A 26,755-nucleotide genomic window follows, 5' to 3' on the forward strand; every position below is an offset into this window, starting at 1 on the left:
CCAGTTCATTACAACAGAGACACTGTGTCGTTTACAATAACATATTTAGTATGTATATAGTTCATATGATGGAAAATCTGTGTTTCTGATCATGTGACCAGATAACTGAATTACATCTCAATATAGCACAAGCACCACTAAGATGTCTACCAGAAAGTTGAATGCACCAGTCCAGTTCGGATCAGTGCAGAGGAAGGAGAAGGAGACATGAAAAGAAAGCCACATTCGACTAAATATGCGCCTTTATGAGGCACAAAGCCTAAGAATTAAAGTGACTGTTCATCAGTATCCTTTATGAGATCTTCTTTTAATGTTATTGTACACCACTGGGATCACATCAACAGCATGTAAAACAAAGTTAACATGGGTAGCAATATGAATAGGAGCTCCGTGATGTGGCATTGTACCGAGATGAGATCTGAGTCTGCAGCCTTTCACACTATAAAGAGACTTTTAACATTTAGATCAGCAAAATGGATAAACACAATCCCAAACTGCAGGGAGAACAATGCCTTAAGCCATCCTGATGGACTGTCACTTATTCAACAGTATGTGATTTCTATATCTTACATTGGAAACTAAATAACAGCTAAAAGTTACCACTTCATGAGTAAGCATAGGTCATATTTATCTATACACATTTATACATTCAGGTATGACTGTGTTCACTGTAATTGGCACCGATTCTTTTTTTTTTTTTTTTTTTTTTTTTTTTTGTGGATAGCCAGTCAGAACGGACAGACATTGAAATGCCCAGACCTTTCTCATTTATTATCTGTCAGTAGTAGGCATGTATTGCCTCACGCAGTTGCGTATTCCAACAGATCAAGGATGATATACCTTCACATGATCATTGTCCACAGAGGCAACTTCATCCTATTTGTTCTGGCTTGACAGCAGCTTATGATCAGTTGAGCTTGACTACTTTAACTCTGTTGAACTAAAAACACCTTCTTTCTAGGGCAAACATCTCTCAAATTAAAATGATAGAAATACAACCCAGCACATTAACAAAATGAACATGAAAACAATCAGAAGCCTTTAATTGTTTTATGGTAATTACAAGGTAAATTTGAGGGGTACACCTCTTAATCCAGCTCCTGCAGCAAATGAGGAATGTCTGAGCCAGAGAGGAGACAAACACTGTCGTAACTCGCCATTAAGTGATGTTACAAATACCTTACAGATTTTTATGCTATTTTTATTCATTATTTTACCTTTTTTCATCTTTTTGAAATTTTTGAAAATATTTGACAGTCTGCAACATTTATGCCTTTCACTTTCTACAGGAAAACGCCCTTAGATAAAATAAATAAAAACAAGCACAGACTCTCATGAATTAGATGTAATATTCACATGGAAGACAACATATACAATATTAAACATATTTCTAGACCAATACTGCTTCCTATACAACAAGGCCAACCTGCTGCTGTATTTTTGGCCAATTAATGTAATCAATTACCTTGTTGGAGCAAGCGAGATCAACAAATAAAAACACCTAGGGAACCAACTAAATGCCTTTCCACCGGTCCCAAAGCTTCCAGAAACAGACTTACTCTTTAACATAGAAAAATACTATACCAAAATGAAATACAAATATATATATATTAGAATCTGTTAGGCATTTCTATATAAAGGGTTGTAGGGAAGGGATGGGGGGCAGCTAAAGGGGTTAGGTTGCATCATGAGACAAAATATAACAAAATATAACAAAAATAAAAACAAATCAATATGAGAAATTACACAAAACAAAATTCAGAAGATGATTCTGCAACCTTTTGTTTTGTAATAACATTTAGAATGATATTAAGAAGCTCTACATATTTGTTGGCAAACTCTTCTCCACACATGCAACTGTTTGCACAAGTTTAATACTGCAAGCATCAAGAGGAGCAAGGCTAAATGGCCTCCTGCTCAAAACGGGTGGGATTATGCAAATCATCCTAACCCTGAGGCAATGCATGCTGGGTGACTGATAACCACTGGGCACTGCCAGCGCCAGATTGGTTTGCTGTATGAACAGACTAGATAGTTGCACCACACAAGACCTCTCACTTTTACAAGTGGTAAGACTGTGTGTAATTGTATGTATGCCATGCATGAGTGATCATATACTTCAGAGAGGTGTATGACTGTCATTTTCAGTGCTGCTAGTCAGTGCAGTCTCTATTTTTATGGAGTTTCTATGTTACGGTACCTCACAGCAAACAACTGTGACACCAGACCACCTGGCTTTTTGAAGCCACAACATCCACAGTGGATTATGTGCCGCTCTAACTCTACCTTTTCTTTGTTCGCTTCTATGTGCATGTGTGGATGGATGACTGTATCCTGGCAGAGAAATTGCTACACCAAACCAACAACAACTTTAACTCAACCCAAACCACATCCAGCCCAGTCCAGGTAACCCAGCCAAGCTCAACTCAAGATAGCTTTGCCAAGTCAAACGGTCCGGCTCTCTTCGTATCCCCCTGGTTCTCTCTTTTTGTCTTTCTCTGCCTCTCCGCTGCCATTCTTAGCCCAGCTGGACCCCACTGTCCTCACTGCCTCCACGAAGTAAAGATTGTAGATGGTGGCTAGGCTGTCAGAGGCCTCACAGATGGATGGGGAATTCACACTGGGTAAATTGGGTTGGAGGGATGCCTTACTCTGAATGCAACACCTTTGATATCTCTGGACCCCTTGGAACAATGTTGCAGATACAATGGTGTTGTTGCTGTTGTTGTCACGTCTACATTGTTGCTCATGATGTTGGTTTCTCTGTGTTACTGTAGGTCACAAACCCTTGGAAGGGGAGGAAATGTCCTATTTTACAAACATTGTTGTCCATAATATATAGATAGAGGTTTTATATATATTCTTTATAATCTCTCTTTCTTTCCCTCCCTCGCTTTCCTCCAGTCCTCTCTCTTTCTTCCTTCCTTCTTTTCTTCCTTCCTTTCTATCTTCTGCTCTGTGGCAGCAGCAGGAAATGAGAGTGAATGGTGCTACATGCAGCCCACGCAGCCGCACTTGATGGTCTTTTCCACTTCCTCGCTGAACGAGGTACCATCGCTGCACTCAAAGGTATATTTCCGGCGCTTCATTCGCTGACTGGCGCAGCAGGCCCCTGTGTCGCAAGCTCCAGTACACTCTACCCAAGAGACGATGCGTGTTGTCTGGCAGATGGCGTAGCCTCGCTGTACCTGATAGAAGTCTCGCACAGGCTCCCCTCGGCACTGGGATTCTGGAAAGAAGGGAAACACCCACAGACATTAGTAATTGCTCCATATCACCCTGTTTTTTTCGTTTTTTGTTTTTTTTTAGAATTACAGGACGACATAGAGCAAACCAACCTGTGTCACAAAGGTCCCCGGTATAGCCACTTTCACAGTGACAGTAGGCATCTCCTGTATCTGAGATCTGGCAGCGACCATGTTTGCAGGACATGCGACGGCAGGGGTTGAACAACTCCCCCTGTTGGTTACACAGGGCACCGCGATAACCCTCCACACACTCGCAGCGGTAAGACTGAGTGTCCAGTGGGATGCACTTTCCATGAACGCACCTGGAAAGAGACAATCACCTAGATGAAATCTCCTGCTCAAAAAATAAATCAGTCAAGAGCAGAAACGTGGATTTGCAGCATTGAAAAGGATTCCCAATTGTCATTGGTGGGAAATAACCAAGTACATTTACCCAAGTACCGTACTTGAGATCGATTTCGAGGTAGCTGTGTACAACATTTTAAAAATCTATTCCACCATATTTCTGAAGGAAATCACCATTACATTTATCAGACAGATGTAGTTACAATTGACTTTTCAGATTAAGATTTTATTTTCAAAAAAGCTTTCAAAATACAATACATTGTTAAAGATGGTTGCCAAACTTTTGCCCTGTGAACCTTAATGAAAAGCAGTGTGTAGTCAAGGCCCCATGTCACGTTTCAGATGTCAGTGAGTTGCTACCTACCACCAAAGAGTCTTTCCCATAATGCAAAGATAATGGAAAAGTTGTTTAGCAGGGCTTAGCTTTTTCTTTTTTTCTTACCTCAATCAATCATCTCGTGATCTCTCAGATTTATCTTGTGGCCTTTTGGATGGGGCCTGAACACTAGGTTATGAACCACTCGGCTAAGGTACCTAACTGTATATAAAGTGGTTAAAACTAGATCCACCTTAGCCACCTAAAACAGTAAAATGCCACTTACACATTGATGCATCAGTATTAACTATCTAATAGTATAATGGTTTATTAGGATTTAGAATGCGGGACTTTTACTTGTAATAGAACATTTTAATATAGTGTTGTTGTCTTGGTACTTAACTTCAATACAGGATTTGAGTACTTCTTCCATTATGTGGGAAAACAATGGGCAATAAGATCTTTGCGGTGCAATATAAATTCTATCCCATTTGCTAACATACTTGCTGCCCTGGCAGGGGTTGATAGCAGGCTGGTCACAATGCGGCCCGCTCCAGCCTGGCTGGCAGTGGCACACCGGTCCCTGGACCCCATCAGGCTGGCAGATGCCATGTACACAGTATATCTTCTTGCAGGGCTCGCAGCCCGGCACCACGCCGGGCTTCATCTGGGTCTTGGTGAAGTCCTGGAGCTCATTGTTGATGTACAGGTTCTGGATACAGCCATGGAAACTGGAACCGTTCTGGATCTGCCAGAGACGGAAAGCGCCCGAGTGTACATCCACTGGCATGCCTGGATGAGGAGAGAGAAATGAGATGATGTTTATATGTGTGAGGACATGCATGCTGGACCACAAACAGACAACTAACACAGGGCTGGTATGAGTGTAATGGAGGAAGGCATTTTCAAACACATGTGTCCCAACAGTGCATATACAGTTTGTCAAATTAATATATGCAACTTTTTTTTAAAATTGACTTTGATATTTTGCATTTGCACCCAAGACACATCATCCTTGAAAGAGAGGACAGCAAAAGGCGACGAGGTATGGGGAAATGTATCGTGTAGTGTTATATAAATGAGGAACTGTGCAGCACAACACAGCACATCACAGCACTGAAACAAACTGTACAAACTCTGAGCCACTCCTGAGCAAACTGGCATGTCAACCCTGAGACTGGGGCTCCAGGGCAACAAATGTAAGACAGGCTTTCTCTCGTCATTTACCAGCTAAATTTTAGAATTTTGAAGGTCATGTTTCGTGAATTTTGTCAAGAGTGGCTAAATCACAAATTACAAATAAATACAGTTTCATTTTGTTCATGCAAATCCATGCAAATATAAAAACAGATATAGAGACTGTGTCTGGTAGTTCTTAAGGTAATCACTAGAGGGCGTACTTTGCACAGACAAAAATAGATCTACTGGACTATAAAGTGTATTGTATGTTCACTGTAGGTTACGATGTGTCATTTTTGAGAGTTATGTTTTATCTGTCAAGGTGAAATAGGTTATTTGTTCATGACAATTGTGTGCGTATGGTGTATTGAGAGGTCCATGCTTATTTTTGTATGGTGTACTAATAAGTGGGCCCTAGCAAACACAGTCATGACTGAAGGTGGGTATGGTGTGGGCGCAGGATAGGGCTTGGGTGGAGGTAGGAAGGGGTTGCATGATTAAGGGGAGGGGTTGGTTGCGGTGGTGACAAAGCGAGGGGGAGGGGTGGTGATTGACAGTAGTGTAGTAGATAAGAGTGCCTGCAGAGGAGGGAGGTGTGTTCTGGAGAGGGCCCCTACCCCCCACGTATAGCGGAGCCTCCCCGTTGAGGGGCCGCACCGCCCCAAAGCTGTCCATTGTGGTAGGGAGACCCCCGTCAATGGAGAGGTTCACCATCTGATCAAAGGTCACAAGCTCCACTGTGTGGAACTGGCCATCGTTGATAGTCTCAGTACTGGAAAATGGAAACAGAGATACGACATAAGATATAAGTTACTATGGTCTGGAATCTGCCAACGGTGACAGCCTTTTCGAAGCGTACATGGCACCTTACCTGTAGATGGCATGTCCTGGCTGGCTGCCGGGGTCATAGCTGACCTTGACATGACCTTGGTAGAGCTCCACTGCAATATGATCATTGTCTCCATTGTACAGCAAAATACCATTATCCTCAGCTGTCGACACCTGCAGAGAGAAAATGTTTTTATTGGGAGTTTGAATTATTCAGGTTTCAGGGAGGCAGTGTCGACACACAGAAATTATATGGATGTTTACACATTAGCGCACTCTGTGATTACCTGTAAGGTGATATTAGCTTGAGGCCAGTTCTTGAGGTCAGACAGCAGTAGGTAGGAGTCTCTGTCAATGAAGTTGACACTGACCAGCTTCTCGCAGCGTGGCCCACCAAACTCTGGAGGACACTGGCAGAGGGCCCGTCCGCCTCGTTCCACACATGGGGCGTTGTTTTGGCAGTCGGCCAGCTCACACAGGGACAGCGGAGATGGGGTAACCTCACACAACTGACCACTATAACAGGAAAGTGAGCGAGGGTTTTTTTTTTTTTTTTGGGAGGACGATTAAAGCAGTTCAGACTGAGTAGCCAAAATAAAGCCCGTGCATGTTAAATTTGCAATCTTCTCACCTGAATCCTTCAGGACAGACGCAGGAGTATCCATTTAGCTCATCCACACACTGAGCTCCATTCTGACAGCGATGTTCCTCACAGTCATTATAGTCTACACTGCAGTCATCACCAACATAGCCAGGAGAGCACACACACCTGCAATAGATAAACACGATACTGGAATCAAGCTGAACACAGACAAAGCTACCTCCAAGTCTGTATATAATGTGTTTTTCAATATATTGCGTCATCATTTTTCACTCTATCTGATGTGCTGGCAGCAAATCCTTACTTGGGTCCAGTGGAGGTGATGAGGCAGGTAGACTGATGTTGGCAGGGGCTCCGTCCTGGGGCACACACATCTTCCATTTCTTCGCACATCTCACCTACACAGAAAAGTATTAACCGTTATACAATACAGAGCAAGAACCAACCTGCAAAAACAGCAAAATAAGAAAGTCATACAGGACTTTTTATTACAGCATTATATATATATTTTTTTTAATTCAAGATAAGTAATCTTGTAAAGCGCTATTTGCATTACATTATTAACCTTAAACAAAAAGCTTAAGGTAACTGCTCTCTGTTTTCTTGTCTTCAATTTGTCAGCTAGACCAAAACAAGTCGGAAAAGTTGATTGCATGACATTTATTGAGAGTAAACTAGACGGCTTTGCTTATTTCAAAGCAAATTAGAATTAGGCAAGACAAAAAACAAACAGAAAATCACTGCAAATATTTTTCTTCCCAAGTAAAGAAGCAGAATAATTTGTGTCTTCGTAACTCCTAAATTGTGTTGAGTTGCACTAACCTGTGTAATAGGGGGGACAAAAGCAAGTGTAGTTGTTGACTCCATCGATGCAGGTTGCTCCATTCTCACAGTCGTTGTCTTCGCAGTCGTCAGTGTTGGTTTGGCAAGTGGGGCCTTCAAAGCCCAGTGGACATGTACAGCTGTGAAGAGCACATGCTCATTACTTTATCATGCCAAGTTCCTTATGAGATAAATAAGATTTCATTTCTTTGTCGCTCTCATTTCAAATCTTGTGTTCCTCACCTGTATTCTCCCTCCTTATTCTCATTCACTTGGCAGGTTCCTCCGTTGGCACATGGGCTACTCACACAGGCGTCCAGAGCTGTCTCACAGTTCTTGCCCTGAGACAGAGAACAGGGATAATGTTCGTTTTTTGCTATAAATTATGCAAACCTAAAGACCTGCAGTACACTGAGGTACGCTTCAGTGGATTTTCACAAATAGGCGGTAGCATTGTGTAGCTCTAACCTTGAATCCTGGAGGACAGCTGCACCTGTAGATCTCCACCAGGTCGCTGTGACAGATGCCTTGGTTCAGGCACGGGCTGGACAGACAGGGGTTACACTTGGCCAGCACTGCAGTGTCCACAACTCCTAGGGAAATGCCAGACCGATAAAAATCAGTTGTATGTAGATACTAGTGCTATCTGCGTTATCTTTCCGTGTCCAACACAGTAACTCACCTGTACATTCGAACTTCTTTGCAGGTGTGGTGAGCAGCAGCTTGCCCTCCATGCCCTGCGGGCCAGCGCAGCGGGCGATGCCAGGCTCTTTGTAGCCTGTCTTCACCCAGTCAGATAACCAGCGCAGGCGACAGTCACAGTACAAGGGGTTGGCACCAATTGCCCTAATAAGGCAGAGAAAATAAACTTATCAATGATTTGGTGATGTAGGACTGCTGTGTTCTTTTCAACCTTACACCATATAGTTCAGTAACAAATTCTAGTTATGTCACTGCAGTACACCCTTTCACCAGCAGGAGTCTCTACTCCCCTATGTAAAACAACCTGGCAAACTAAACTTGGTATACTATACAACTAAAACACTGCTTCTCTGAGAATAAAACAGATTTAAAGTTTAATGCTCAATGCCACTTTGTGCCATACATCATCTGGAGGAGGGCTTCTCAATTAAAGGCAAAGGTGTGAACAGAAGGCTCTCTTAACCACTTCTGTCATGGTTGTCGTGAATCAATGCCGCTCTGTCGTCCGGCTGGATGCACAAACACTCCTGAATCGATGCTGTTCCATTACGGTGGAACACAGGCTCATCTTTCAGGCCGGGCCAATAGCTGACACCTGACATCTGCTAACATGAGAGCCACTTGACTGTGACTGTTGATCAATGCCCCCCCCCCAAATCTTTTCCTTCACCCTGTTTCCATGCCGCCTTGACTCCTGTCCTGCTCTCCACAAGATGTCTTTGTTTAGTTCTCCCTATCCTCCCTTCTTCCTCTCCAACTCTGACACTGATAAGTCTATTGATTAGTGACTGTCAAGGGATGATACGGACATCTAGGTTGGATGGCAGAGGGCACACAGCAAAGATACTTCTGTGTAGTTTTACACATGTCCACAAGTCCATGTGCAACCACACAACGGCCACACATCATATACCTGACAAACACGCACAAAATTACAGACATAAATAAACAAACCAAAAAAAACACTAAAGTCCACAGACCATTGAGAATGTGTGTCTGCGCATGTGTGTTAGTGAACTTGCATGTGTGTTTTGGAGATGTCACAGGGAGATGAGACAGTAGAGGGGTCTGTGTGTTGCTTTAACCACAGGACTGTGGCTGATTAAGGCAGGCCTTGGCTCATGCCGAGCCCACCAAAGAGGACAACAGACAGGCCACTGTGAGCCACACTCTCCGACTGTCTGACCAGACCCCCTCTGTGCCTGAAAGAGTGTATGTGTGTACGCCTGTGTGTAGACTTCACAAATTCAGTGCAGACAGTATCACATGTGCTCCTGGGGCATACAGTTGTGTGTGTGTGTGTGTGTGTGTGTGTGTGTGTGTGTGTGTGTGTGTGTGTGTGTGTGTGTGTGTGTGTGTGTGTGTGTGTGTGTCACTGCTTACAAGTGGGAGAGTGAGGACACATCGTTGAAGATGCCATCAGGAAGATCTGAGACTTCGTTGCCATGGAGAGACCTTAGGAGTGACGGAGGAAGGAGATGACAAAAAAAAAGAGAAGAGAAAATTTATAACCATGAACATATTTCATCATAGGAGAAAACTTCATTGGTTAGTCAATTGACAGAAAATTACATGGCAACTATTTTGATAACAAATTCATTAATTTTTTTCACATTTAAAGCAAAAAAGGCAAAACATTGGCTTATTTCAGTTCCTCTAGTGTGAGGATTTGCTCTTTTCCTATGACGGTGTATCAAATATCTTTGGGTTTTGAACAGGTGGTCAGACAAAATGAGCAATTTGAAAATGTTACCTTCTGAAACTGATCAGCATTTTTCATATTTCCAACGTTCTACAAACTAAACAATGAATCAAAAAATAACTGGCACATTAATCAATCGTGACAATAAATGACAGTTGCAGTCCAACAGGCTACACTTTGTTTTCAGATAACTAAAACCAGAAAATAACAGGGAAAATGTTGAGGAATATTTCAGTGTTGTGTTGGCATTCTAAATGGGAGGTAGGTGGTTTGTTTTTCTGGTCGAGCTTTGTGCAGCTGGCAAAGATGTGAGGCTCCGTAAGTCTGGAAAAGACTGGTGTCAAGTTTCTATGTGTGTCTGGCTGGCAGGGCCAACAAGGGTACAGAGGGAGGGGGGTAACAGAGTTGCACAGTGAAAAACATTAGTGTAATTTTGTGGTTGTGCAGATGAACAGATATATTTACATGCTTACATATACATAAATGCATATATATTAATGTCTGTGTGCACATACACTATTTTATGTAATGTGTGCTGTTATTTTCCTTGCTCTTCTCTGCGTACTGTCTAGGGTGACAAGCCAAGGCTTAATGGCTAGATGACTGATGGCTGCTGTAATCCACCAGGTCATTACCACCTCCAACCCTCAGCTGACCACATGTTAATGTTACCACAGCTCAGTCCGCAGTACCAATACACGACACATCTGCTCTCTGTGCCCGGATGAAGAGACCTGATGTATAAACAGTCTTTGAAACCCTACTTCCTTCGTTGTTTTATCTGTGATTTACCGCTAAGCTGTGGAAGAGCTGGTCACTGTTAAGGATACAGAGCCGTGCTCAAGTACGAAAGAGAAAATATACAATGTAACCGTCTGAGGCAACGAGTTAATTGGCCTGAATGCATATTAGTGCAGAGTTAGTAGCTGGGTTGTGGTAGTCAAACAGTTAGGATGCCGAGGGCATGGAGCCAGCAGCAGTGTGGCAGCCAGGCTGAGATCTCATGGGAGAAAGGAGCCAGGGAGTCTCCAGGAAGAAACCTGATCCATTCTCCTACTAACCGTCTCTCTGTCCGTCTCTCTGACTTTTTACTTTCCTTTTCTACAGCTGTATATCATTACATCACTCCATCTTTCCCATGTCAACTTATCTCTGGCCTGGTACAGTTCTCAGAATGGAATTGCATTTGATGTTTCTGGACGGCTAAAATGATGGTTTATAACTGAAAATACGCTCTGCACATCGTGCACAGGCTGTCCAACTGAACTTGTTCACACTTTTCACACAGACCTGTTCAACTTGAACTACTTAATAATGTTTTATCATTTTGTGAGCCTTTTGAGCTGCATGTTTTTGCTTTAGCTTGAGGATCATGTGACAAAGTCATTTTCTCGCAGCACTGTGTCCAACAGCAGTTTGGGAATATGTCTGTTTTGATTTTGTGTGTCGCAGGCTTTGCTTTCTTTCCTGCTCTTTTTCTTTATCACACTCTTTCATATCACTTTCTTTTCCCACAGCTTCCCACCCAAATCCTGGCAGGCCACGCCCTAGCACTGTCTCAGCTCACTCACCTCACACCTAATACCCAGCAGGCCAATTAGCAGTTTATTAATCTACAGCTCAAACCACAACCATCAGACACACAAACACACACACACACACACACACACACACACACACACACACACACACACACAGAGACATACACACATTTGTACGCTTACACCAAACCACACCACATCCATGCCAGGCTCAGACTCCTGTTTGAAGCCCTGAGCGTTAATGATTCTTCCCCTCTTTACTGCTCTGTAAAGCCAAAGGTGCAGCGTTATAAAGGCTTTGGCACCTAAGTGTGTGTGAGTGTGCGTGAGTATTCCCCGCGCGTAGCCAGCTTTGGCATCTCACTGTGGTTTCTATGAAGCTCCCAACTTTGAACTTTGAACCCAGTGTGGAGTCTTAAAGTTGAAACTATTAAATGGAGCTCATTGTCGCTTCAGTTTTTTTTGCACCCCCACAGCCTAGCTTAATAAAAAAAAAAAAAAAACCATGGCACCAATTGACATTTAATGGGAGAGTTATGATTGATCACACCAGCAGTAAAGACATCAAAGTTTTCTGCTTCATTTGGGCTCCTGTCTGATTGAGACAATAAGGTAGTCCAGACAGTCTGTGCATATATATATGCGTGGTGTTGGGGGAGGGCCTCACATGGCGTCTAGCACACTTGCACAGGGAGTATTTTAGAAGTAAAGGTGGCGTTGGTGAGTGAGAGCAGAAATAACGGACCAGGCTTCATTAGAGATCAAAGCAGTGCGCCCGGGCTAGCGAGGCGGCATCAGCTAATGATGACCGAGCTTCACTCTCATTCCACGCTAAAAGGGCTCTTACGCTTTGTGTCTCGTAATGATCGGGGGCTTTAGTCGAATCCCACCGTAAAAAGAGGCTTTGTTGAAGCTTTGTTGTCAGCAGTAAAAAGTGTGCCTGCTATGAGCACACATGTAAGGCTGCTAAGTCTACTCCCACACACATACTAAGCGGCACCAAGCCAGTAGATGACAAACATGTAAGATATGAATACAGGCACCAATGCACGCACACATACACATACACACACACACACAGATGCATACATAATATCATAAGGAGTGCTGCTGGATCTGGTCTGTGTTTCTCCCTTGCAGAACTAAACTGTACATTTGAGTTAAAATGTGAGGCATCCAGCTGCTGTATCTTTGGATGCAGGTCCAAAGATTGGTTCTATTTCATCATCTATCCGTCAAACGCATTTACATTCTACATCTCAGTTATTTAGCAGACCAATTCATCCACGGGGAGCCCATGGTCACTGAGAGTGCACAATCAAAACTTCATAACTTCATAAAAACCTGGAGGCAGAGTCAAAACCATTATGGTTAGCGGGGCAAACTTTCTCTAGCAATCAGTGTCAGAGTGATTTTGTACAGTGGGTTGTGGGGGCGCTTGTTTGGCCCTGATGGAGAGGCAGTGATGAGCTAGGGATGTTTAGAGGTGAAGAGGCAGACTGTGCAGATGTCTGAAGACGAAGTGTGGGCAGGAGTTACAGTAGGAGCTAAACAACACTGCTGCTGCCCCCATGGCTGCCATTTAAACACAGAAAATAGGTCGGAGGTTTTGTGCGTGTGTGTGTGTGTGTGTGAGAGGGAGAGAGAGAGAGAGAGAGAAAGAAAGTGAATTGATAAGCTGCATAACTTTTTAGACTGTGTTTCAGTCCTCTGGAGTCAATCAAAGATTATCATCATCTGCTGCACTGTCTCTGTAGTCAGTGCAAGCTGCAAAAATATCCTCCTTAATAACTCATTTAGTCTCAAAGTGAGTCCTATCTTGTTTTAGAACTCCTTTTTCAAAATAACTTCAAGCATTCCCGATGAAGTTGCCATTTTTTTTATGTGACAAAGAAAACAAAACATTTCAAACATTTCATTTGCATGAGAAAAAAGAAAAAAGTCTCTCACAACACTGGTAAGATACATTATGTATTAAAAATAGGATTTTAAGACTTGACCCTAGACTGACATACTTAGATGAACACACAAACACACACACACACACACACACACACACACACACACACACACACACACACACACACACACACACACACACACACACACACACACACACACACACACACACACACACACACACACACATACATATATATATATGCATGCATTTAAAATATAAAAATAAACTCACAGCAATCGGAGCGAGTGCAGTCCACTGAAGGCCATTTTGGGGATACAACGCAGGGAGTTGTAGCTCAGGATTCTGCAATGTAAAAATAATGACATATGTATGTATACAAAATTCAGCTGTTTCCATCCTACTGTCAGCACAAGAACAAAAAACACTAGCTCTTTGGTCTGAGGGGCCAAGGCTGGTCATGACTTACAGAGTGGTGAGCTGGCTCATGTTGGCGAAGGACGAGTTGGTCAGAGAGTTGATCCTGTTGTTGCTCAGGTCTCTGAAAGGAAAATTAAAAAGGCAAAAGTTCACCATGCTGATATGCACAGTGAGACAGAGGAAGCAGACAGGTAAAAACTTACACCAGCTGTAGGTATTTGAAGGCTGACAGTTCCTTCGGCACAACACTGAACTGGTTTCCATCCAGATACCTGAACAAAAGACACAAACAGCAATGGGTTAGTAAACATGAAATGATCCATTCAGATCAAGATACAATGTGTATCCAGAGACAGTCTTCAAACACAATATTTTTTCCAGTACTAATTAACCGTAAGAACGCTATGAACAGCTACAGAGTGGATCTTATGATGAGATTTTTGTCAGCAACATTTTTAATGAATTTACCTTCCAGTATTAAATCCAGCCACTGTGGTGTCCATACATTAAGGAAGTAATGAATTATAGCAACTGAGGTTATGATATTTTATATTAATTAGGCTTTAGCTGGTGTAAAAAAGTTGATTTAATTAAACATTCGGAAATTTTATTCTGCTTTTTGTCAGCAGATTAGTTTTACTTTGTGAACTGGTTAGGTGAAGACCTGGAGGCAGTCATTGCAGGACATCACATTGTTCATACAGAACACTTTTTCCCATGTGGTTGCAGCCAGTTTAATCTCATGTTACATCAAACAGCAGAATGTTTTGTCTTTTAATAATTATTTTATTTTTTGACACAATATTGTTCTCAAGCCTAGAAGAAATTTCTATTACAGACACGTACTGGTTTCTATATCACTTTATACTGGGACTGAATAACTGGGCAAAGATGGCAATCTTACTGCATTCAGTGACATTTTTGTTTATTTCCTGTTTTTCAGCAAATGTGCCCCAGAACCCCACTTTTTGAAGTGACTGAGATAGGAACAGTTGTGGCTGCACTCATGCGTGCGTGTGTTAACACCATGACATCATGCCTGTAGGGTTGCAACCACCCTGCTGATTGCAAACACAAAGTGCTACCAGAGGGCTGTCACCTTGATAAATGACTGATTTAGGGCCTGCTCCCCAGAGCAGAGCTACAGGGGCTTTCTCCTGCTATTGTTGTTGACTGCACACAGGGTGGGAAGGGCAGGGGGGATTGCTGGTTAGCTGGGAGGGCCTTTGGGTTCAGAGGTAATGATAGGTAATGATGGTGTAGAGGACACTTTGGATAATGATGGAGTAGCCAACTCTCCAGATGACAAGATGAAAGCCCAGAACAGAGGGGCACACCTGGTCACACCTGCTGGGACAATGACAGGCCTTAAGGCTTCCACAGCGTGTGTGTGCATCTGTGTGCGTGTATGTGTGTCTGAGTTAGTCTGAACCATTTGAAGCAGTATTGGAAAGTTCCAGACCTATTCCATTCCCTCCCCTTTCCATTGAAAACTGCTCATTAAAATGTCCTCTTGCTCCCCTATACTCCTGTGGACAGGCTTTTGGCCCTAAAACAAATATGTACACACACACACACACACGCACGCACGCACGCACGCACGCACGCACACACACACACACACACACACACACACACAAATTCTGATCCTTGGCTCTGAGTGTGAGAGTGACATCAGTGCTAACCATGAGGGCTGCAGGGAACAGAGAAGAAGAATGTCTGAGAGAATAACTGCAGGGTTTATTGACTCCTTTCCTCTTCTCCAAATGATGAGATCTGTTTTCTTTGCCTCCAGTGTTTTCACTAACTCTTATCTCTTTCATACCTCTTAAGCTCCGCTCTACCTTTATATTGTCTCTTGTGGTTTCCCTGGTTTCCCTTCTAGACCTACCTCCATCAAAGCCAGACAAAGGGACAATATTACCGGGAACTCAAACTGATAAGATATGAATGCAATTAACATAATTAAAGCCAAGGAACTCACAGTTCAGTCACGTTTCTGGGGATGCCTTTGGGCAGTGTGTGGAGGTGCTTGTTACTGCAGCGCACCACAGTCTCTATGCAAGTACATTCACTGGGACACTGGGGTCTTGGCACACAGCTTGACTCTTCTTGGCCTGGGAAAAAAGGAGGAGAAAGAGGGGAGTCAAGATACCAGAGATGAGGAGGACAGAGGAATGACCAGGAGGGTAGGAAAGCCTTGGAGGACAGCCAAAAGAAGAGCATATATAAATATACCTGGAAAGATAGAACAAACCTAAAGGAAAGACAAGTGCACTAAGAGCACAATCCTTCAAGCTGATGATGAGGCTTTGGGACAATGAAAAAAGAGGAAATGAAAAATGTGAAAAGTAAAATAGGACAGAGAGAGAGGACCCTCACTAATGTAATATCGACCAGCAAAAGCAAAGAATGGAAGCTGCCCGAGTCCTGAAGACAAGTCTAACATTCATTCAGGTGCAAATAGGCTGACTGGTCAATAAGGCAAACAGCTCAATAGCTCCACTCAGCCCAGCATCGACCAGAAGCTTAGGAACTGCTGAGTAGCAATTGATTCAGTAAACAAAAGAGTCGCACAATAGCAGTCATTATTTAAGATGATCTTGGACACTTCAAGCAGCTCTTGTAACCAATCGTGGAGCAGGGTGCAATGTGAAAATCTTCATCAGTCAGAACCAGACAGGTTAGTTTCTTAAATAAGGGAAGTCATCTACTATATTGAAGATGCTTATCTCCTTTCAAAGAGACAGATTACTTCATTTAAAGTGGAGAAGCTGCAACAAAACTTCAGACACAGTCTAAATAAGGACTCAAATCATGATAGGCAGTTGTGTGTCATGGAACCACCTACCCTCCTCACAGCGGAAGTCAGGCAGAGCCACATCCTGCAGAGGGATCTCCTTCAGGAAGGCCGGACGCTGGCAGCGAGGGTTACCTGTCACAATCTTCCTACTCCTCAGCCAATCACCGAGCCATGCCAGTCGGCAGTCACAGTTGAAGGAGTTGGCCAAGAGGTTACTGGGAGAAGGTGACAGATTGTGAGATCACTGAAATTTGAAATGCACAATTAGAGGCAAGCATGTGTGTATTCCAGGGGCTCACAGGGTGGAGAGGGTCTGCAGAGTGTTGAAGGCTCCAGGAGTGATGGTGGTCAGCTGGTTGTCATACAGAGACAGCAGACGGACATTGTGCAGCCCTGTGAAACTGTCGTTGTGGACACAACTGATCTTGTTGTTCCTCAGCATCCTAAAGAGGTAAGAAGTGAAACACCTCAGCCTGAAACTCTGAAATATTACCTTGCATTTTCGAAAACATCAGCATGCCTGAGTGTTTGATTGTATGTGTCCGTGCATCACTCACAGCATACGCAGTCCCTCAAGGCCACGGAACATCCCGCTCCGTACCGAGTCGATCTGATTGGCTGTGAGATGAAGCTCATTGACAGACGATGCACCTTCAAATGCCCCATCCTCAATATCTGTGATCTTGTTGTTGCTTAGGTTACTGTGGGAAATAAAAGCAGGCCAGAGAAATAAATGTAAACTATTTAGAGAATGACTGTTGAAAAACCCAGTTAAAAAGTTTTTTTAAAAAAAGTTTAATTTACATTTTCTTCAGCTGGGAAAGGTTCTTAAAAACTCCTGTTGCCTCCAGAGTTGTGATCTCATTGTTGTTGAGGCGGCTAGAGTGAAAAAGTTGAAAAGGTTTAATCATACATACAAATAAATCTATTCAAATGTATAGTTCTCTTCAAATATGCAGGGAGTTTTTGGATTTGCTTGGTCCACACTTTCTATTTCTTTCAAATTCATCTCAATCCTCTTTCTCAGTTGTTTTCATGCTGTCTCTGTCTACACCATCTCTCCCTTTATCTCTTCCTGTTAGCAATGCACAAAAGACTCCCCCCCCCCCCGATTCCTTACAGTTCAGTGGTGGATGCAGGGATGTGCTCAGGGATCTTGGTGAGCTTCAGGTTGGAGCAGTCCACTACGTTCGACTCACAGCGGCACTTGGGAGGACACACTGGGTCACTGTTACAGGCATTATTCAGACGGGTGTCCTCTGTACCTGAGCAAGAGAAAATGCCAACACATATATTCTTATAACAGGAAATGACATCAGCCTTGTCCCTATACAACTTATGCGTCTCACTTTCCCATGATGCTCTTAGTCACGCATCTGCTCCCACCACAGCTGTATGTCAGTAGTTTGTCCTGCTGTGACCTGAGAAGCAGCTTCCCTAACTAATCTTTAACCTTAAGCGCCCTAAATAACATCCTGCAGCTCTCCTACCGTTCATAGGAGAGAGATAAATGGGTGAGGGTGAGGGGATGGTAGTGTGGGAGGAGAGGGTGAGTTATTTTAGAGAGGTGATAGAGTGGGAGCAGTGGGGTGAAAAGAACAGTGGCAGGGGAGATTGAGATAGGGATGCCAAAGAGGATTTTGACAGCCGGCTTCAGTGAAGCAGAGCACCCGAGAGAGAGAGAGGATGGTGGGAGAGAGGTGGTTGAAATGATGTGCAGGATGTGTAGACAGGTGGTGTCAAAGGGGAGGAGAGAGAGGACACAGAAAAAGGAGGGCACAAGGAAGATAATTGCATGCGGGAAAGAAAAGGGAGAACGGAGGTAAAGAAGACAGATGAAAGAGAAATGAAAGGTGAGTGGCGGACTTGCAGAGAGACGTCTGTCCTGACAGAGGAAGAACAAGAATGAGGCAGCAAGGGAGAATGTGGGACGTTTTCCTGCACCTCCTCTGCCTATGAATAGACGTTACGTGCCAAAAAGCGTGCTGCCAGTTACATCATGGCTGCTCAATAATGGAACAGCACCGGAAGCCACTTAGAACAGTGTGTGTGTGTGTGTGTGTGTGCGAGTGTGTATTGTGTCTCGGTGTCTGTGTATACATGTGTGTGTATGTGCGTGTAGAGCTTATGTGTGTGGACGTGTTCCATTTTGAGGGGAATAGCCCTGCATGCTCACATCGGTGCACCTCTCTGCCTGAAGTTTGGAGATGACGTCAGCGGGACACCGTGTGGCACCCAGACCACAATCATGAGCAGGAAAACCTCAAACAACCAGGACAAAATCCTGCGGTTGAGTATCAGTAATCTGTCCAAATAAACAGAACGGCATTTGAAACCATAACCTAACCCCAAACCCTCATTCTTAACTTTATTAGAATATGGTTGGACAGTGAAAGCTTGAATTGCATTTATGGAAAGACTTCCTCTGGCTGCCTGTGCAAAGACTTTCTCTGAAACTGTACCACTTCTCAGAGTGGCTCAGCGGAGCACGCAGAGAGACACAGTAATGCAGGTCATTAAGGAATCGTCCCTCGCTACTGCCAGACAACAGGACAAGGCATTTCCTGCTAGAGAGGAAGCAACGAAAGTACAGCACAGCACTTTGATCTTAAGGACGTGGAGGAGCTGGGGGAGCTGCATGAGCCTGAGTCATCGTCATTGTCACAAGTGCGTGGTTGTGGCACTTTGAGTGTCAGCAGATTTGAACGAAACTGGAGAAAACACAGAGGAGAGGGATGAGGTTTTTCTCTCTCTGAGGCGCAAAATGACTCATTGCATCGGAGTTGTAGAGGCTCTCATAATTCCCCGCAGCTTGGTTTCTCATTATCAGTGTATTATGGAATTCCCGTGCCGTCAGTGATTGTGTGTGTTCAGCGTATGTACGTGTGTATTGTGGAGGCTTTTATTGTTATCATTCAGGGAGGGTGAAACTCTCATTAATCACGTTTGGCTTTGATCTTTCCTCTGCTTACATAGTACTCCCATTTGTTCTCTAAGCCAGTGTAGAGCTTTATCTCAGCTTAGCACACAAAGACACATTAATTCACACACACGCACGTCCACAAACGCACAGGCATAGACCAACGAGTAACACAATGGTCTGCACCGCAAACACACACACGCACACAGACAGACAGAGTTCGACACACATCACTGCTCCTCCTAGTTATTTTCTTGGAAGTGCTCTTGTTAAGAGGTCCGGAAACATCCGCTGATAGGAATCTGGGTCCTCTGGTGGGCTTTATTTTCTTTAGCTTTTACTGATAGAAAGGACACACTTTCCTTCCCCTCTGTCCTTCTATCCCTCCCTCCGTTTCTGCCCCTCTTGGTGAGTGACTGTCTGTGCTCATGCCAAAGCAAAGAGCCATGTCCTTTTGACTCTATCTGCTGAGACTTTAAGGAAAACAGAGCTGAGGAAAAACAGAAGCTCTCACACGTATATCGCATTAAAATGCACACATAGGCACAGTCACTCATGGGCCCAATTAGCATAAATACCTAAGGTGCCACTACCACCAGTACCTAACTTTCAGCTAATTTTACCCTTAAATGCCCAGTGTTTGTTCTGTGCAGACCATTTCCTCTGAAGTTCATCCTACCATCTGCATTAAAAGATAATTCCATTTTATTACAACTTAGGTCTTAAGTCCCTCATTGTTCAGGAAAACTGTTTGCGCGAAACCGTGGCAAGTATGGTAGGTCAAAGTTAAACTAGGAAGTCAGTTTGTAATCTGTGACAGATGTAAACAAGAAGCAGTTTGCTCAATAATTTTCACATTCTTGTTTGTTTTCTCTTCCACATATGTTTGGCTAAACTGTGGGTCTGTTTAAAAACTTTTTTGATCATCTAAATGCTTGTGTTTCTCGCCCCATCTGACTTATTTTTAGCAAGGTCGCCATGTGCCCGGCTCTCTGCAGTTAACTTGGTAGATTACAACTGCCAAAAGGAATGAAGGGAAAACTGCAAAAATATGACCCAAGTGGTAATAAACTGAAATGATCCTTTAACCTACGGGAGAAATGTATTTAAATGAAGAATAAGTAATGGAAAAAATGATTCCTGTACATGATTAAAGAAGAGAGCGAGGCAATGATAGGTGTGAACATTTACAAGCCACTCACCTGGGATGAAGTACTGCTCTTTGGCTGTGATGGAGAAAAGAAAGAGGGACGGATGTCAGTGAGACCAGTCTGGTCTGCATAGCTGTGGTGTTGCTATGCTTCAGAGCAGTCATATATATAGCTTATATATGACGACACATGACTTAACGTATATGACAGTTAAACAGAGAAGCAAAGGACTATCTCTGTATATGGCAATGTAGAGAAACTAGTAATGATGTTAAAAGGGCGTAAATATTTGGCTGTTGCTAAGGAAGAGTGACATGCGGAAAAGAGGGAGACAGTGAGAAAGAAAGAAAAAAGAAAGAAGGAAAACGACAAAAAAGGGAAAAAGAAAGAGAAAAACACATGGACTCCCTTCTTCCCAGTCTAGCCAAACAAATGAGGCTATAAAGAAGTGTGAAACCTCAGCAGTGTAGGGTGCCAGACAGCGTAGCACAGTGCATAAACACAATAGTGGGCAGAGGGTGTAGGAGAGTGGGGATGGTGAGTGAGGACTGAGGGGATGAGGGGGCGTGAAGGAAACCTGAGCCTGGAAGGCAGAGAACGATGAGAGGGCGAGGGGAGATGGAGGCTGTGAGGGAGGGGAGCTGATTGGCAGAGGGCAGAGGAATGGTGGGCACGTACAGACATTCTAGCCCTTATACCAGCCTCGACTAGTGATCTCAGCTCACTGCGGTCTGAATGTGAAACCAGACTCACGACGTGGTAATATGGAAGGGGAAATGGTGCAACAGCGAACAACCCCTCTCTCCTTGGCCCCAAGTTTGTCTGGGGAGATATTGATTGAGGAGCACCAGCACAGTAAATGATAGGCCGAATAAAACCTTTTCCTGGAATGATCACTCATTAAATGTGGTATGGATTAGAGGGATCACTGCAGAGATAAAAGCCAATCCCAGCGGAGAGATAGAGAGAAAGGTAAGACAAGAGCAGTGAGAGGCAAATAGAATAAAAACAACCAAGCCTGTCTGAGAGATTGAGAGCCTGAAGTAGAAAGAAGAGGGTTACATTCGGAGACATTGACACTGAACCACCGGCCTACCGGAGCAGCGGAATTTCTTGCTCTTGATCTGTCCAATACGTTTGTTTGCGAGTCTGCGAGGGCTGGCGCAGCGGGCGCCGCTGGTCTCGATGGGGTTGGAGCGCAGATAGTCTGCCAGCCACTTCAGATTACAGTCACAAATGAATGGGTTCTGGGCCAGGTGACTGGAGAAGAGAGAGGCAGGGGGAGAGGTGGATGGGGAAAAAAAGGGAAAAGGTGAGAGAGGTGGAGAGAAGAAGAAAGGGAAGACAGAATGATTGGGGGAAAGGAACACACATGAAAACTGATGGGAGAAAGGTCAAGAATGAAAAATTACAAGTAATATGTTTATATTTAGACATCAGCGCCACAGACTTACTACAGACTCTCACCTGGAACTATAGAAACATAAGAAAATGTCTTGTAGGTGTAAGAAAGTGAATAAGCATTATTTAGCATTATTCCACAAAAAAAGAGAGACAAATTTAGCCACTTAAACTCTTGTTTTCCTCATATTAAGAGTTTGGTCCAATATAATTCATAACAGTAAAACACAGTAATTTGCTCAGAATATCAGTTTGATTACTTCATATGTGATTTTGCAGACATTTGATGTATTTTGATTCACTCAATTAACTTCATGGTTATTTTAGAGGTTGTAGTTGTGCTCCTGGTGAGTTATTTTTTGTTATATAGAGAGGTTAGAAGGTTATATATGGTCTATAAATGGGGTTGACAAAATACTAGAAATACTTCTGAGTATAATGCAACAAACTTCAATACAATACAGCATCCAGAATAACCATAAAGTTGAACCAAGATCTCTAAAACTTTGTAACTTCAACTGAATGCATGTAGACATTAAATTTAACCATACCCCCCAGGCCTACTTCAGTTTAAGGAGTGTGTGCTGCCATCCCAATTATGTAGTCAATTTGGGTGACCAGAGACTGGGGGAGGGCTCAAGATGTATTTTTACCTTCAGAATGCAGGCAAAATAAGAAGCCTCTTTTAGACTCAGACCCTTAAACCCATTGCCCTCTATACTTAAGTGGATGTGAGCCAACCACTATCCATCATCTTCAACAGGTGTATTTTGTATGTCATGTGTTTGCATATATGGATGACAATGTTGAAAATGCTCATCATGCAGTGTGTTTCAGACATGGTGGAGGCCACAGTGTGGGGTCTGTATTGACAGCAGTGTGTGGCTTGCCTTGTTTATTGGAACAGAAAAAAGGAGGAATTCATTTAGACAGAGTCGGTGCTGTCTGAGTAACAGTGGTGGAAAGAGTGGGTGCTGTTTTTGATCTCGATCTGGCCGCAGAGGCTGTGTGTGTCCGTGTGTTTGTGAAGATGATAGATTTACTCTCCTCTCTACCTCATGACTCCATTCCTGTGTTATTACGCAGACCTGCGAGTAAACAACGCCTGTGTTTGGCTCATGTTTTATGGTTACGGCTCAGTATGTGTCAGAGCGTGTACAGCAGCATGTGTGTGTGTGTGTGTGTGTTTGACTCACAGGGTCTGTATTGCTCGTAGTGAAGTGAAGGTGCCCTTGGCGAGGGTTTGGATCTTGTTGTCGTAGAGTGATAGCAGTGAGAGATTCTGCAGGTCCTGGAAGGCGTTCGCACGAACACAGTGAATCTTATTGGCATTCAGCAACCTGAGAGAAGGGGGGAGAAAAGGAAAAAAAGGAACGGTGGAAGGAGGAGGGAAGAAGGATAAAGAGGGCGGGAAGCAGCTTGTCAGAGTTTCTTTATGCATTCATGCATTATGCATTCCGTCTAGAAACACAGGTCCAAAGTTTATTTGAAGGTTATGACTCCTTCACTGAGTGGGAGTAAAGGGTGCCTGGTCTTCAGTTTCTGTTTGCAGTGTATCAGCAGAGTCTCTTTGTGTGTGAGTGTTCCACTTACAGGAGTTGCAGGGCATAGAGGCCATCAAACACCCCCTTGGGCAGGTCGGTGATCTTATTTCCATACAGAACGCTGGGAAATCACAATACAGACTTGCTTTAGACACGGGAAATGACAACTGAGCTGATATTTATGCACATACACATGCACAAACTCGGCTCGGGGCCACTTACAGGGAGTTGAGGGAGCGCAGGCCCTGGAAGGCATCAGGAGCTATCTCTGAGATCTGGTTGTTGCTCAGGTCTCTATGTTGAAGAAGAAGGCCAGAGAATTAGTTAAGGAAATGGAGATTTTTGGAAAACGTCAAAGTCCTTTTTCCTGTGGGAGGTCTGACCCCAGTGTCACCTGGGTGTCACCCTTGTAGGAAGGCGGGGAGGATGTAAGGCCCCTTCTTGTTACTGGCGAGTGAGGAGGGAGCAAATGTAGTGTGAGCTGGATGAGGATGATTTCCAGCTTTCCCCCATATCTGATGGTGCGTCCCTTCAAGGGATTTGATGAAATGGTGTGGGCTAGAGTCTCATAGCCAATCAAAACATTTACTTGTATTATTTGTGGCCTATCAACCAGCCCTGTGTTGTGTCATGGTGTGTGTGTGTGTGTGTGAGTAAAATGAGGTGCAGGGCTGAAATCCGAAGCGAAATACAGTAGACTGCCTCTGAACATAGCCTTTGTTAATAGGATCCACAGGCCTCTCCCCACAGGATAACCACTAAGCCTACGTGTCTATGTGTTTATGTGTGTGCGTGTGTCTGTGTGAGTAAATGCAAAAGTAAATGAGGAACAGTGGGACAGAAAGAGAGAAAGACAGATGGAGAGAGAGAGTTAATGGAGTATGAGGACTGAACTCCAGTCGACTGGATACCTTTGAAGGAAAATCATCATGTGGTGAAGAAGAGGGATATTTTCTCATTTGGGGGTAACAGTTAAATGAGTACCCATTTGTCTTCTTGCAAAGGACTGAGGTTTCCTGGAAACAAAAATGTGGCGAAGGAGCCAACATCTGCACTGGTGTGTGTCTGTAAACTCAGACACTGGTGTGTTTGTGTATGTGTCGGTGTGTAAGGCCTGTTACTGCATCCCTGTCTTAAGGAGCGGTTCATGTGTAGGTCATTCAAACCAGGACAAGGTGAAAGAGAATGTTTTTGGTTGGCATTTACCGGGAGAGGAGGACACGCAGGGTCAGGAAAGGCATTGCACACATACCTGCACACGCCGCAAATAAATAAACAAATACATATAAAACCTTTACTTATCAATTGTTGCCTTATATTAAAGTATTTAACTATTTTCCATTCACAATATGCCAGAAACCTACCACTAAATATAAAACATACATTTGAACATCTGAAGACCCAGAAGAGTGACCATATTCATTATCGATGCTGTCTACACATAGTGTGTATTGAGGGTGTTGGACATAGGACAGGTCAGGCCAGTGAGGGCACTTAGCCAGCTGAATCAACAGAGGCACCGAGGGTCATCACAGACATGCAGCCCTGCATTGTTGTTACTAAATGCAGAATCAGCAGCAGAAACAGTAGCAGGTCAAGTCTGTTTGGAAGACCAGATGGGCGAGAGCAACACATTCTCACTGCCATCAAATCCGGTTTGTATATATGTTTTATGAAAACCACAAAATTCTGTATCATATTTAATAAAAAGGGTCTTTTTTTGTAATCGTATTGTTTCTTACCAGAAAAAAACATTTTCTGGTTACATTTTGGGGTTAAGCTTGATTAAATCCACACGGTTCACTATTTTTGTACATACAGAGACAAAAAAAAAGCATTTATTTTTGTACTGTAAAAGATTGTTATGAAGTTCCTTTGAGACTTGGGTCGGCTACAACGAGATAGCAGCTGCTTCGGTCTGTCGACCGTTCTGTATTCCCCTCATTTGAACCTCAAACTGTCCCTGAAGTTGGATGATAAAATAGCAAGGAATCCTTTAAGAAGGGCAGAGAAACTCCCTGACCTTCCGTTTCCTCTGTCTCTCTGCTGCTATGTTGGTCAGGCCTGGTGGTGTTAGAGTTATGGGTTTGGCCGCCTGGTGTGTGCTGGCTGGGTGACCAGACAGCTGGCTGAACAGGCGAAAAACCACTCAGTCTCAGCTACCAGCCTGCCACTGTTCAGTCCCACGGAGACTGAAGCCTCAGCCCTCGTTCCAGCACACTCTCCGTCCCCTCATCATCATCTCAGCCGCAGTTTACAATTTGGCCATGAAGGCACAACACACACACAAACTGGACCCAACACTAGCCAGGGGAATACCAGTGCACAGCAGTGAAAGATGAGAGCTGTTATTATGTTCATGTAGCATCTGAATGCTTGCTTTCCATGCCACCTCAAGTCTGAGAACAAGAATATGTTCTTTAGGCACAGACAAAATAAATACTTCATGGAAGTGGGATGAGAAGACTGCCAATTGTCGCTTCTTTTTCCAACCCTCAACTTCTTATTCCCATCTGTCTTATTTAGCCCTGAGGTGAGTGTACTGCTGTACTTACATCCTACGCAGTTTCTTGTAGGGAGAGAAGGCTCCGGGAGGAACAGACTTTATTCCATTCTGCTCCAGACGTCTGGAGAAAAGAGGAGAGGAGAGGAGAGGAGAGGAGAGGAGAGGAGTGGAGAGGAGAGGAGGAGAGGAGAGGAGAGGAGAGGAGAGGAAAGGAGATACCATCAGTTAACCAAACAATAGACTTCTCCATGGCAACAGAGCTGAGTAATCCCCCAATCACCTCTGACCCTTGGTGATTGGTCTGATTATATTAGCGGAGATCTATTTCCCAGCTGTAATAGGTCCAGGCATGTTGGAGTCATAACATCCTCAGAACCAATAAACAATCTGAATACTAAAGTGCTGTGTGAAAAGGCTGGAGTGGAAAAGGCCCTGTCTCAGTTTGTAGGATAGTGTTAAGGCCTTCAATTAAAAGTCATATTTCTTCTTGGTATAACATTTACAGTTTCCCGCACTTATGTTCTCATATGAGATCCAGAAATCAATAATGGTCTCACTTGGTCTTCTACATTTGTCTTTATCCTTTGGGTGCCTGCAAAGTGTCCACTGAAACCTTTGTGGTGAAATATGATTTCTTTTAGTTTACTTTTTCCTGTGAGCCTAAGAACTGCTGACGCAAAGTTGACAAGAAAGAGGTCTGACAATATCTCACCATAAAAAACTGTCAAAGAACAAAATGGAAATACAGACAAAAACACACTTGGTCATTTAGTACAGAACAGTTACAAACTCTAATCAGCCTCAT

General features: G+C 43.6%; 1 protein-coding gene across 3 annotated transcripts in view; it reads right to left on the minus strand.

Moving 5' to 3' along the window:
- Window positions 1–684: 684 nt before the first annotated feature.
- slit1a (slit homolog 1a (Drosophila)) overlaps window positions 685–26,755 on the minus strand; it is an 88,174-nt gene continuing 62,103 nt past the window's right edge. For 2 of the 3 annotated variants that reach the window (XM_040138807.1, XM_040138805.1), the window contains 28 exons: window positions 26,000–26,071; window positions 23,667–23,738; window positions 23,494–23,565; window positions 23,097–23,240; window positions 21,596–21,759; window positions 20,551–20,574; window positions 17,549–17,693; window positions 17,233–17,307; window positions 16,986–17,129; window positions 16,728–16,871; window positions 16,477–16,643; window positions 15,610–15,742; window positions 13,829–13,897; window positions 13,675–13,746; window positions 13,479–13,550; window positions 9,425–9,496; window positions 8,022–8,185; window positions 7,808–7,932; window positions 7,583–7,680; window positions 7,340–7,479; window positions 6,822–6,915; window positions 6,548–6,685; window positions 6,204–6,432; window positions 5,960–6,090; window positions 5,667–5,860; window positions 4,413–4,701; window positions 3,339–3,550; window positions 685–3,229 (listed from right to left, as the gene is read on the minus strand). In XM_040138807.1, coding sequence (XP_039994741.1) covers window positions 2,991–3,229; window positions 3,339–3,550; window positions 4,413–4,701; window positions 5,667–5,860; window positions 5,960–6,090; window positions 6,204–6,432; window positions 6,548–6,685; window positions 6,822–6,915; window positions 7,340–7,479; window positions 7,583–7,680; window positions 7,808–7,932; window positions 8,022–8,185; window positions 9,425–9,496; window positions 13,479–13,550; window positions 13,675–13,746; window positions 13,829–13,897; window positions 15,610–15,742; window positions 16,477–16,643; window positions 16,728–16,871; window positions 16,986–17,129; window positions 17,233–17,307; window positions 17,549–17,693; window positions 20,551–20,574; window positions 21,596–21,759; window positions 23,097–23,240; window positions 23,494–23,565; window positions 23,667–23,738; window positions 26,000–26,071 — 3,694 coding nt within the window. In that variant the 3' untranslated portion in view covers window positions 685–2,990. The remainder of the gene's footprint in view (window positions 3,230–3,338; window positions 3,551–4,412; window positions 4,702–5,666; window positions 5,861–5,959; window positions 6,091–6,203; window positions 6,433–6,547; window positions 6,686–6,821; window positions 6,916–7,339; window positions 7,480–7,582; window positions 7,681–7,807; window positions 7,933–8,021; window positions 8,186–9,424; window positions 9,497–13,478; window positions 13,551–13,674; window positions 13,747–13,828; window positions 13,898–15,609; window positions 15,743–16,476; window positions 16,644–16,727; window positions 16,872–16,985; window positions 17,130–17,232; window positions 17,308–17,548; window positions 17,694–20,550; window positions 20,575–21,595; window positions 21,760–23,096; window positions 23,241–23,493; window positions 23,566–23,666; window positions 23,739–25,999; window positions 26,072–26,755) is intronic. The other variant, XM_040138806.1, reaches the window with a different exon arrangement.

This window comes from Xiphias gladius, chromosome 11 (assembly GCF_016859285.1).
Source record: "Xiphias gladius isolate SHS-SW01 ecotype Sanya breed wild chromosome 11, ASM1685928v1, whole genome shotgun sequence".
Taxonomy (NCBI): domain Eukaryota; kingdom Metazoa; phylum Chordata; class Actinopteri; order Istiophoriformes; family Xiphiidae; genus Xiphias; species Xiphias gladius.